At 39.0% G+C, this 13,450-nt stretch overlaps 1 protein-coding gene across 5 annotated transcripts in view; it reads left to right on the top strand.

The window, feature by feature from the left end:
* Positions 1-1,125: 1,125 nt before the first annotated feature.
* mxra8 (matrix remodeling associated 8) overlaps positions 1,126-13,450 on the top strand; it is a 46,043-nt gene continuing 33,718 nt past the window's right edge. For 3 of the 5 annotated variants that reach the window (XM_033048215.1, XM_033048214.1, XM_033048213.1), the window contains exons 1-2: positions 1,126-1,537; positions 12,686-12,712. In XM_033048215.1, the coding sequence (XP_032904106.1) occupies positions 1,489-1,537; positions 12,686-12,712 (76 nt within the window). In that variant the 5' untranslated portion in view covers positions 1,126-1,488. The remainder of the gene's footprint in view (positions 1,538-12,685; positions 12,713-13,450) is intronic. The other 2 variants (XM_033048212.1, XM_033048216.1) reach the window with 2 other exon arrangements.

Raw genomic sequence — 13,450 nt, 5'->3', positions numbered from 1 at the left:
ATAACTTATATGTATTTGATTTATATTGAAGTGTTGCCTTTCACTGTGGGGTTTGTTCATTGGAGTACCATTGCATAGCTGATTATCCTCATAGGGATATTTCTTTGGCTGGTGACACTACCAAACATTCTATCAATACTGCCTATTTGTGTATCCAGTTTTCTCGTTATGAGCAGTTTCATGGGCAAGTATATTTATTGTAATCTATTCACTAGGAATGGCTCTGATTGGTTTCACAGGCATCAACGCTGGCTGAGGTGCGATCCACAGACACACACTCCTGTTGGGATGTGGATTTCATCTTTATTTAGCCCAGATACTTCTGCGGCAAGTCTGTATGGTTTAGAGTACATGCAACAGGCATTAAGTTTGTCTGTTGATGCTCTTTCGAAAAGCAAGCCCAACAAACTGTGCTGGCTCAGTGAGATGAGGGAAGTCACAAGTAGTTGGTGAATGAGGACAATTCAACTTCTTAACCCATTAGCATCCTGAAGGGGCAGATATGACGAGACAGCAGTTATCATTACTTAGTTTTCACTACCAGGAATCTTTCAGAATACCAGTCAAATTGTAACATATAAATATGAGAGGGACTAAGTTCCATGGTTGGACTTCTCTTGCACAAACAACCACTTACAACAATTATTGATCTTGCAATGATCAATCTCCTGAAGAATTTCAATGTCAATTCCCCTCTTAGCAATGATTGAGAAGCTGGAGACATGGCCATAATAATACTGGTTCATTTGAACAAATGAATGGCACTTCTGAAATGATCTGTCCCGGAGAAATGAATATGATTCACAATTTCAAAATGCACATGCTTTTGTCAGCAAATATGTTTAAATTTTGCACGAAAGATACCAGAGCAAACAAGCACGAGTTCTCTGCAGAGCCCCATCTGAGTGTATATTTTCGACCCCATGTTGTTGTTGAACTTCACTATCGTCATACGTGGGTTTAAAAGATCAAGGTTGAGGTTTACACAAGGCAATTTCAGGCCTGTAATCAAGGGGGCAGATTAAAGGGGAAAATAAACAAAACCAAAAAGTCTCAAGTAGTTTTATGGCCCAGAGTCAAATAAGGCTGGTTCAAGTGGAAGCTGTTCCAACTCCCAGATAATTAATAACACACATACAGAAAGCAGAAAAGACAGCTTGGGATCTGGAGCCGTGCAGAGCAGTCCGATTAACAGGAGAGTCGCAATACACCCTGCCGAAGTTAGAAACAGCAGAGACGGCATCATTAATTGGAGTCAAAAAGACTCATTTGGTTTAAGGGTGTTACCACAACAGAAAACCTTTACTGACAGGACACCCCCACCATCCAATCTCTCCCACCATCTCCTGATAAAAGAAATATCCAAACTTAAACAGTTCCCTTTTGGACGAAAAACATCTGGACCTTTTGCAACAAAATGCTGTGTTGATGTTATGATCTTTTTAAAATTGCGACAACTGTGAAAAGTTTACTGAAGAAAAGGAGATAATGCAACAGTTAGTAAAACTGCTCTTGTGGCATTTCCTGCTCTTACAAGGTGAGAATTTTTATAACTTTGAAAAAATTATAGATATTTACCGGTAGTTAAAAGTTCAGAGACTTAAATCTTATTTTTGTGTCGAGATCCAAAACTTAAATGACTTTCTTCTATGTCACTCTGTAACTTTTGAAAGCAGCGATTGCAAGAGGAATGTTTACTGGCTAGGATATCTGCAGTGAATGGCATGTGTGTGATGGCATCAGCAATGATCACCAGTAAACAAGTCACCAGTAACACCACATTGTAGTGTTTACTTGTGATCATTTCTGATGAACGAATTGAAGGTCAGATAGACATTGCTATTAAATAAGCTGTTAAATAAGTAAAGCATCTCAAGAATAAAGTGGCAGAGTTTTTGATAGAATTGATGTGCTGATTATGATAATTTTAGAACTCTTCTGCATACTTAGAGCTGGACCGTTCAGCTGTGGAATTTATTTCTGTATTTAATTTCTTATCAATTTGCCTTGGGAATGTGTCATGGGTCAATGAAGGAGAAATTAAACTTTGAATGTAACGTGCTTTACCTTGTCTTGGGTATTTGATGGAATGATGTAAATCTGGTTTTGCATCCAACCAACACTGCATCTATTTTCATATTTCATGGAATAGAGCAAAGTGGTCTAGGGGAGTCACTCAACGCTAAAACGGTTCCTTTGGCACCATGTTCATACCTACCATCAAGTATCTATCAATACCAATCCCATTTACCACAACTTCAGCTGTAGCCAACATTGCCTTGGCAATTCAAATGCTTGTTCAAATATTTCTTAAATGCTGTGAGTGTACCTGCCTGCACACCTTCTCAGGCAGTGCTTTCATCATCAAGGTGAAAAATATATTCTTCCTCAGAATGCATTGAAGCCTTGCGCTCGTCACCAGTAAACCTGTGTCCTCTGGTCTTATATATCTCTGTCATTGAAAAAAAGCTTCATGCTATCTACCTTCTCTCTGCTTCTCATAATTTTACAGTATATACATATATCAGGTCCCTCCTCAGACTCTAATGCTTTTCTGTTTGTTTTCAGGCTTTTTATTGGGTAATTTTTCCTGTTAGATCATTGAATTCTCAATGATACACAAATCCAGTGGTAGCATTTTTAAACTTTTTATTTAGGCATCAGAATGAAGCATTCTAAGAAGGACTAAAACATCTGCAGGACACAGCTAAACGTCTACAGAAGATAAATAGGATATCAATCTCTGTGGTGCTTCCTACTGGCTCAAAACCAATCACCCGTGTCATGTCCCTTCCTTATAGGTCCTGATCTCAGGGGGCCTGTTGGCATTACCTCATTACTTTCACCCTAATAAGGGGTTGTTATTCACAGTTCTGCCTGGGTTTTTATCAGTTATAACCTTGAGTAAACCGACTGTTCTTTTCAAGGTGTCAGCAGTTTCCAACAAACTCACTCAGTCAATTTTCTGCATACCCCTACGGTTCACCCATGAGATTCCTCTTAAAGGCATCTGGCTAGTTTATACAAGCCCTGCACCCAAAATTAGATCAGAAGACACAGAATTAAAAAACACTCATTCAAACATATTTGAATACAGGTTTATCTATTTCCATTGTAGGTTATTTCTTGACTACAATTTACATCAGTGTACCTAACATTGGAAGGGGAAATCTTTTAGTAAGGTTCTTGCTCTTGATTACAGGATGACAGGATTGGGTTTAGATATTATTTGCCCAGTGTTGAATAGAGATCCACACTCTTCTTTCATTGGTGAATTTAAAGGAGATTCCAGAACCTGTACCCAACACGAGTCAAAGCTACAGGAGCGATGGGAAGAAAAGTTGAAAAAATTAAATCTTTGATTTTTAGCTAGGGTCTAAAGCAACAACCAAATCATCTGACCGATAATAAGTGGCCTTGAAGATTTTAACTCCTGAGCATTATTCGTGTAGGTGCAGCACATACCACCACAAAAACAAGTAAGTAGCAGCAGCAGCTGTCCAGGAAGCAGTGAAATGCCTTATCGTGGAAATAATCATTCTTGATATTTAAATGTTCAGTGGAGTTTCAGTGGGGATGTATTTGGACATGCCTGTTGATTCTGGTCTTACAAAGAAGAAACAAAACATCTCCATGGACCACGTATGGGGCTGGATATTCCTCCTGATAAGCTTCTCAACAACGGAAAAATCCAGTAAAATACAGTAGAAGTTCTTTGTAGGCAATCAGGTGGTATCTCACTGCATCCTGGATCAGAGATGATATGTTTCATTTGGGTTTTGTTGGTCCTGAGATCACTGATGCAAACGCTTCCACAGATGGGACAGAAGATGCATGCCAGGCTAGACAAGTGGGTAATTTTGTGAGATGGTGTACACCTTCTGCCATTAATGCAGGGCTTCTGTATTTACCTAGTGCATGGTATCAAGGTTCTCAATACCATCTTAATGCTGCTCGACAGTCATGGACCAAAAATTGTCAAAAGTAAGGGAATATTGCATATTTTCATGGAGGCTTTGAGCACATCCGTGAATCTTTTTCTCTGCCCATCGGGTAATCTTCCTGTGACACATTTCATGTAAGATGCCAACGATTTAAGGGAGGGTATTTAATCGGGTATAACATTTTAAACATGTGAGAAAGAGTCAGTGTTTGTAAAGAAGTTCCAGTTTTTCCTATATGATGTTAACTGCATGGCTCTCTTCTGCTGGATGGGCTGGATTAAAATGATTGCCTAACCTGTAGTTGGTAAGTTACTGGAGAACATTCTGGGGGATAGGATATACAGGCATTTGGATGGGCAATGGCTGATTAGGGACAGTCAGCTTGGTCTTGTACGTGGGAGTTCGTGTCTCACAGATCTGATTGATATTTTTGAAGCCGTGAGCAAAAAGGTTGAAGAAGATAGAGCTGTAGATGTTGTGTACATGGCATCATATTGTTAAATCTTCTTTGCACCCTTTCCAAAGCCTCCACATCATTCCTGTAATGGGGTGACCCGAATTGCACATACTCCAACCAAAATCCTACAAAGCATTATCATTATTTTCTGACTATTATACTCAATGCTCTGACCTATGAAAGCACACATGCATAAAGGTCATGCTTTTAATTGTATATTTTCTCCTTATATTCGACCTTCCAAAGTGCAACATCTCACAGACTTAACGTCATCAGCCAATTCTCTGCCCATTTCTGTAGTTGATCCATAATCCCACTGTATCTTCTGACAGCCTTCCTCATGTCTGCGATTTCAGCAATCTTGGAGTCAACTGTAAACTTACTAACCAGCCTGTCTATGTTTATGTCCAAGTAATTTATACATACTAGACTAAGTGGGGCCCTTTGGGTCCCATGTGAGGGCTGGTCCCCCAATGCAATATTCCACCTCCCCACCAATTCCAATATTGGTGGCCAGTCGGGGGGGCTTTCTGGAGCGCTAGTCTGGGTGTTGTGGGCCGAAGGGACTGATTTCCAGGGGGCTAGTATGGACATAGAGGGCCAAATGGATTCTTGGGCTGGCATCTCAGTCACTCAGGCCTGGTGGGCTGGCAGCTCAGTCACGGCTATTCCTTGAAATTCCATTTCAAGCAGAGTGCAGGCTAGCATATTCAATTTCATAGCATTTCAAGCAGAGTGCAGGCCACCACATTCAATTTCATTGCATTTCAACAGAGTGCAGGCCACCACATCCAATTTCATGGCATTTCAGGCAGAGTGCAGGCCACCACATTGAATTTCATAGCATTTCAAGCAGAGTGCAGGCCACCAAATTGCCAAACAACTCATTGCATTGTCATTAAAGGCTATCAAATCATTTATTGCAAGTACATTGCAGACTCACTGTTCAGTTGATTCACAGCTTAGAATGACAGTTGTGGTCTCTCCCTCACGATCTTCCAGAGTGACTGACTAATGTCCAGGCATCCGGGGTTTTATAGTCCTGCATGGAGACCTACGATTGGTAATCAGATAAGTGATTAATTAAGCTAAGGAAGGTATGGAGTTAGATACAGAGAGACACATTGGCATAGAATAATGAGAATTAATGGATGAATTATATTGGAATCAGGAAGAGGGGGAATAATATAAGAATTAGATGAAAATTATTTTCATCTATTTTGGAAAATTATTCTAGATATTTGAAATATCAAAATAATTGAATAAGTCTGTATCTTTTTACTTTGGGAATTCGTGTGAATTCTACTGAACATCCCTAAACAGGGCAGTTATCTTATTCATGTTGAAATTGGGATATATTACCAATTTCAGTTGAAGCAACAATAGGCCTCAGGCATTACCCAGAGCCTATTACCCAGTTTATGTTCAGTGAGATGAGATAATTAGGCTAAGCCGTTAAGATCTTACAGTTAAATAGCATCTCTATAATAATCATTAAACTCTGCAGCACACAACTATTTGTTTTATTCCATATTTAATTCTTCATGTGTTATACTTCATTAAACAAACTATAAATGCATGTTGGTGTTCAGAAAATTATTCCAGGTGGAACACATCTTGTCCTGTGTATTATGTTGCACATGACGCATCTGCCTTGAATGTCTTCTTGTATGTAATTCATCCCAATCTTTGAATTAATTTGTTTGTAACTATTATCCCTATTATTCTCAGTGCAACGTTTAATTCTGTTCCCGTGCATTATTCAGGTCCTTTGGTTGAAGAGTTGACATTTTGTGCTGTTAAAATTTCTTGCTCTTTTGTTCTCTAATTTACAACAGCTGTTATCAGACCTCTGTATTTCCCATTGAGCCCACTGTGTTACTGTCCAGAGTTTTCTGCAGTGCTGCACATTGGTTCATTGCTCACTTCCTTCATGAGCTCCCCGGAGGATATTTTATATTATTTTTGTTCAGCTGTTTTTCTCTTCTCTTGCTTCAGAAACAATGTCATCTGACCTTGAAGTCCCAAACACCAAACAGCACAGAATTCTTATCTAATTATAGGCAGCTGTTACTAACCGCAGCTGTAATTCTCTTGTTTTTCCAAACAATTATATAACAATTTCCCCTGTAGGAATGGGTGGAGCCCTCTCAGGTTTCTTGACTATTTAATCAGGTCATGGATGATGGTACCTCAACTCCATTCTTCAGATCATGTCCCTTGATACCCATATTCTTTAAAAGTTTGATTTCTGTGAATGTTAGTTGTCCTAAACAGTGATCTTCATTTCTGGACATGTAAGCATTGGTGATTTATTTTGCTCTATCATTGGTGGCTGTGCCTTCACCTGTCTGAACTGTGAGCTCTGAAATTCCATTTAACACTCTTCTTTGATACATTCCTTCAAAGCATTTTCATCCAAAGTTTGGGCCATCTGTACTATTATCTTATTATGTGGTATATTTTTATTGTCTAATTATTCTGGGATGTGTTACTTCATGAAATATCCTATATTAATGTGTTGTTGGTGTTAAAATAGTTCCAGATTTCTCCAGCATTAGGTAGAATTCATGACTTTGCTGCCCTGTAGACAATATCCAGTTTTAAGATTGCATTCATTATTCTAGAATATCCCATTTGGGGATGTATTTTCAAATGTAATCATGTCATTTAGAACACTCAGCAACCAGCTGAAATCAAGGGAAAGCAAGTAATATTTTTGAAAACACATAATGTAACTTTTTCTACTAAGAATAATTATTTTGAGTCTGCATCATACCCGCCCGAGCCAAGCCACTTTCTAAAGGCGTGGAGCCCAGAATTGAATGGAGTCCAGAATTGAAGATGTCTCGCCAAAGTTTCATATAACTGAAGAAAAACAGCCTCTTAGTTCATTTTAGTGTCATTGTTACGTATACCGTGGTATAATGAAAAGCTTTTGTTGCGTGCTGACCAGTCAGCAGAAAGACAATACATGATTACAATCAATCCATTTACAGTGTATAGATACATGATAAGGGAATAACGTTCAGTCCAAGGTAAAACCAGCAAAGTCCAATCAAGGATAGACTGAGGGTCATCAAAAAGGTAGATAGTGGTTCAGCACTGCTCTCTGGTTGTGGTAGGATGATTCCGTTGCCTGATAACAGTTGGGAAGAAATTGTCCCCGAATCTGGTTGTGTGTGCTTTCACACTTCTATACCTTTGGCCTGATGGGAGAGGGGAGAGAAGGAGTGGCCAGGGTGCGACATGTCCTTGATTATGCTGCTGGCCTTGCCGAGGCAGCATGAGGTATAAATTGAATCAATAGAAAGGGGGTTGGTTTGTGTGATGCTCTCTCTTTTATATTCAAGTCCCCTTGCAATAAAAGCCTGGATTATATTACTGCTTTTTGTACTTCTGGGCTAGATTTCTCATTCTGTCTACTACTGACTCTTGTGCATGAATAATATGGCATCAGACTCATTTTAATTCCTTGACCAGGTGATCATGAGTGAGCCCATTCCGTATTGAAACTCGGTTAAATTACTGTGGATAGGAAACTAATTTGAGTAATCCCAGCAATAAAACTTTATTGTTGGTGAGATCCAAAGCATTATATACAATAGAATAGACTTTACAAACTTTGTACGAATAAAAAGAACCCTTACTTCTACTTCATCTGCCATCACTGAAAAGGATATCGATCAAGTATGATGGATATCTGGAACTTTGGGGATTGGGCACATTGAAACTTGGCAACGTACGTCTATGATTGTGGGGTTGCACACTGATTTGTTGGGTATTGGTGACAGTGATGGTGTTGGAAAACCAATCGTGCTGCAATGGTGATCCTGGTGTTGGTCAGAGCGGCAATTTGGATCCTAAGGACATCCACAGCAATGATATTACTGTGCTAGGCGTGAATTCTATGAAAACACTTTAAGGAGAAATTGTCTGCAAAAATCTATGCCTTGGTCAACATAACAGCAGATCAAGATATATTGGTCACCCCTAACAAATACTAAAGTAGGCCTCAGCTATCCAGTTACGGACTGCTCTGGTATAAATAATGTCACCCATTAGCTGGATGTAATGCAGAATAGCATTGTACTCTGCAAGAGCAAAACAAAATGTTGGAGGAACTCAGCGGGTCAGGCAGTATCTGGGGGGAATAGACCAGGGACATTCTGGATCAGGACCCTTCTTATCTTGACAGAGCTCTAAACTATTTTATTCAGTGCTGTGGTCAATGTTTTCTTGAATTTAATGTGTCAGGCGAACATTTGACAACAAGACACAATGAAGTGAAATAAAATACAAGATCCAGGAGGAATAAGGGAATCTGCTGACTCAGGAAAGACCAGGCCTAGGAAAAGATCAAGGGCCACAGTGTAGAAACCATTCAATTTGACAAGAGGAAACAATAATAGGGCAATCAGAAGTGGTAATCAATGGACATCAAGCCTGGATTTTAAATGTTGTATAAATTGGTGGGGCTGAGGAAAATAATTTGTTCAATTACAGGACTATATAATGAGTGTCAATTTAAAATCCACGCATACTGTGGAGTAGTGAGGTGTATGGGGGGGGGGGGGGGAGGCGGGGGAGCTGGGGGGGGGGGAGGCGGGGGAGCTGGGGGGAGGGGGGGAAGAGGTGTAGAAAGAAGGATTTGTGGAGCATGGAAATTTGAGGGTCTGAAAAGACGAGAGTGGGAGCGAGAGATCTTTAAGTCTAGGTTAATACGCAATTGTAATAGTTTCATCCTGTGATCCCATTCTTAGTAGTATTAGGAAAGGCACAATTGCACCATTTCCACAATCTCTCTCTGCACATTGTATTCCATTTTCTACACTGCACTAGGTCACCCAGGGCACTCTGGTAGCATTCTTATATTGACCACCTCAACTATCAACAAGGATAAATGCAATAATGGCATGGGAACCTATCCACCTGCAGGTTCCCCTCTAAGCTGGTCCTTCGTTGTCATTGGGTCTAAATCCTGGAACACCCTACACAACAATGACATAGTGTACCTTCACCTGAAGAAATAGTTCGAAAAGACAGCTCATCGTCACCTTGTCGGGGGATTGGGATGAGCAATACATACTGGCGTAGCAGGTGATGGTCAGTTTCCAAACATAAATATACTGTATATACAATAACATTAACAGATAACCTGTATGAAGCTTCACCACATACTTACAAAGGTACGGGCATTAGCTGATCTATCCACTGGTTTGATAAAAACAACTCCCTACTGTCAAGCTCTATACTTTAACAAGTATCAGGTTGGATCACCTTTAGATTAAAAGAATGTGGGCTCAATCCAGTCTTGAACATGTAAATTAAGATGACACATACCTTCCTGTCCTACACAGATTTGAGGTGCCATGCATTAGTTAAGCACTTGTTGAAATCTATGTAGAGGTCTTGCTTACAGATTCAGATAATTTTTAATGTTCTTTCAAGATTTGAAGATAAGCTGAGTTCTCGTGTCTTAACAAATTTTGATTGATTAAGCATTCAATGGATATGAGGGTCAGACACAGGATCAGCATGATCTTATTGAAGGACAGGTAACTTGAGGGGCTGTATGCTGTTCTTTCTTTTTTTTTTGCACCGTTTAAATAAATACCACAGTCACAGAAAGAGATTTTAAGGCTTCTAAAAGGAATAGAAAGAGGTGGAAAAGTTGAACAAGGAAATTCCAGAACTGCCGATGGTGACCACAAAAGTTCAGGTATGTGAAAGAGATCGGCACAAGAGGACCATGGGGACCTCAATGGGTTCTGAATACAGAGATTACAAACACAAAAAGACATGAGCCATAGCAGGATTTCAAAATGTAGCATTAGTTGCAGCATTAACTAAATAAATTATATTTAAAAGACAAAGTAACCTGAAACTGCAAATATTTATTTAATTGTACTTTTAGACATACTTAAGAAGGCTTGAATTATTTCTATCAAATGACCAATACTGTTAACTTTCAATAAAGTACAATCCAAGATAATTTCCACATCTTCAATCCAGCCAATGAAACTTTTAAATTCACACCAGGTACTGATCCGTTGTCACTATTTTCTGGAATTACTCCATGTTAGAACTAGCTCAACCTTGAAAATATCCCTTTACATTCCAAGTAACCCATCTATGTAAACTGAAAAAACATTATCTGACATAGTTATTTAGTAGAACATACTGTATGATGAAGGTTACAGAGTTTATATTCTGAGGTTAAAATGGATTTGAACCTTGAATTACAGGGAACTATATTTAGTATTTTTCTTTAGAATCTTCCAGAATATTGGGTGGTGCATTGAGTTATGGTCTGTGTTTTGGAACATACATTAAAATCAGTACAGACCAATTGCAGTGAAGTTGTAGAAAATACAGTTCAGCCCATGGGTACTATATTGGTACCAGATTATGAACAGACTCCTCACTTTTTCCATCCCTCTTCCCATCAGAACTGCCCCCTCCATCGACTCCTTTAAGTCAAGACTTAAAACTCATCTTTACTCTCAAGCCTGTCTTGACGTCCTCTGAGTGAGGGCTATATGTGTGTATTTATGTATGTACTTAATCTATGAACCACTGTTGTATAACGTTAGTACCTCCACCAATGTAAAGCACTTTGGCCAACGAGAGTTGTTTTTTAAATGTGCTATAGAAATAAAAGTGACTTGACTTGACGTGGCTTGACTTGTACACCTGCTTACTTTCTAAGGTGCCATCACTTCTACCACTGTAGCATGTAATTACACTGTAACACTAAATGTTGGACGTCTGCCCCTTTTTTTGTGCAGGAAGCAGATGTCTGTACAAAATGCTCTCAACGGGCTGCAGACATGCCTCCTTACTGTTCCATTTAACCAGCAGAGGCTGCAGTCTGGAAAAGCGTCTATGGGGCACATTTGTGGGCATTGCCAAATATTTTTTAGTGGGGGGAGAAATGTTGATATTTCTAGGGGGGGTTGGAGGGGGCAGGACTCTCAAATTCTGCAGTGTCACAGCAATTTTCTTAAGACCACACAGCTAAAAGTGCACAGGTCTGCTGTGGCCCAGATCACAATAACCTCTGGACTATTGCCAAACCTGACCACGGCCATCCACTGAGAAACTACTTCAAAGTATGGCAGTGCGTTCAGAGGGGGAAAGATTAGAGTGAGACAGGGGAGTGGAGAAGTCTGAAGAAGGGTTTCGGCCCGAAACGTCGCCTATTTCCTTCGCTCCATAGATGCTGCTGCACCCGCTGAGTTTCCCCAGCAATTTTGTGTACCACTGAGAAACTACTGTCTGCTTCCTTGTGGATGCAGTAAAGTTAAGTGAGACATTGTGGTCTTCATTTCCCTGAGGGAAGGAAGAAGCATTAGAGAGTTGTATCGCCAACAAATCTTGGTGCTTGGGAGCCACAGTTTCCATCAAGAGGACCCTCTCCTCTGGACTAATTCATCTCGCAGTCTGACGGCTCCCTATGAATCTTAAGTGACAATTGACAATCCTGTATACCTTGGTCGGGAAGAAAACGAGACGTTAATGAGGTGGACCCATAATTAGCGCATTTAAAAGGTTTGTGAGTGAATGTGGAGGAGTGAGGAATGAGTATCATTATCTGGCTGTCAGTGAGTGGGAGATTAGCAGAGGTAAGCAGGTGTCTGTTTGATCAGTCTTGCATCATAAGGTATGCATAGTGATCTCTCATTCTTGCATATCTTGAGGTTATGATACTTTTACTTATATAGTTTCATACTCTAGTGTACGGGCTGGAAGTCAGCTCTGCTGCCACCTCTTGCCAATCAAACCTGCTGTTGCTATAAACATCATCGTGGCCACCTTTCACAAAAGTCATCTTTCCTATTAGCAATTTCAAAGTGTTTAATGGTGAATCTCTGAGTTTGCATCCTCTCTGTTCTGTTATTTTAGGATTCATGACAAGTTCCACCAATAACGTGCAACATCAGACAATCATCACCATTGTGGGTTTTCCTGTAGCCTGCAGAAGGTTTTTTTTGCGGTTCTCATTTATGTGAAACCTTTTGATGACTAGAGTCCTGACACCACGGCTATGTGGCTAGATGTCTCAAAAAATGGACTAGAAATTTCTGTAGAGGTCAAAAACAAAGAATTTGAAAAATAAGGATTCTAATGCTTTTGCACGAAATTTTCAATTTAAGTTTGTGCACGGTTAGCAACTTCTAAAAATAACACCACAACAAAATGCAATGTTACTTTAATATTCCAATTTGAGAGCAAATAACATTGACCAAAACATAATATTTCTGATTCTTTTTTTTAACAGTGAAATTTAACCTTGCCTACACGAACGGTAAGTAGTTGTTAGTTTGTTTTCTTATAAATATTTAAATGGGAAGTAAATAATTGTAACTTCATTTCTCTGCAGATATGCAGATTGTATGTCTGGACACGCTTCAGGGAAAAAAAATCTTTAATTCGTATAAAATGTGAAAAATACACTGTAGGATTGTCATATTAAAATTAAATTTATCTATTTATTTATCTATCTGTTTATTTATTCATTTATCTGTTTGTTTATTTATTTAATTCTTTATTTCAAACAGAATAAAAGAATAAAAAGCAAGTGCAGCATACAAAAAACAAAACAAGAATATTTATAAAGTGTCATAAACAATATCTATAAATAAATGAAATCGTATGTGTCCGTAAAGGAGCAGGAAGAAGCCAAAGCTTATTAATTCCCACCCCTTATTCAACTGCTTGTAATTATCTTATACAAATTTAGCAGCTATATGTACACCATATGTCCACCAGCAGCTATATCTACACCAAATTATTTACATTTATACACTAATCTAATATTTACAAACCCATACAAAAAAGAGAGAGAAAAATAAATAAATAAAAGAAAAAACCCTCATATACTATACAGTATCTTAGTCATATAAACCCATCACCCTATAATCACCCTTCCCAATACAATCAGTATAACAAATATCCCACTCACAATCACCTATCCTTATCCCAATATCCTTTTAAACAAGTGTTTTTGTACATCTTTTTAAACTGAATTATGTTTGTGCTAAGT

The sequence above is a fragment of the Amblyraja radiata genome, chromosome 31 (genome assembly GCF_010909765.2).
Source record: "Amblyraja radiata isolate CabotCenter1 chromosome 31, sAmbRad1.1.pri, whole genome shotgun sequence".
Classification (NCBI taxonomy): domain Eukaryota; kingdom Metazoa; phylum Chordata; class Chondrichthyes; order Rajiformes; family Rajidae; genus Amblyraja; species Amblyraja radiata.
This window is presented reverse-complemented; position numbering and strand designations above follow the sequence as displayed.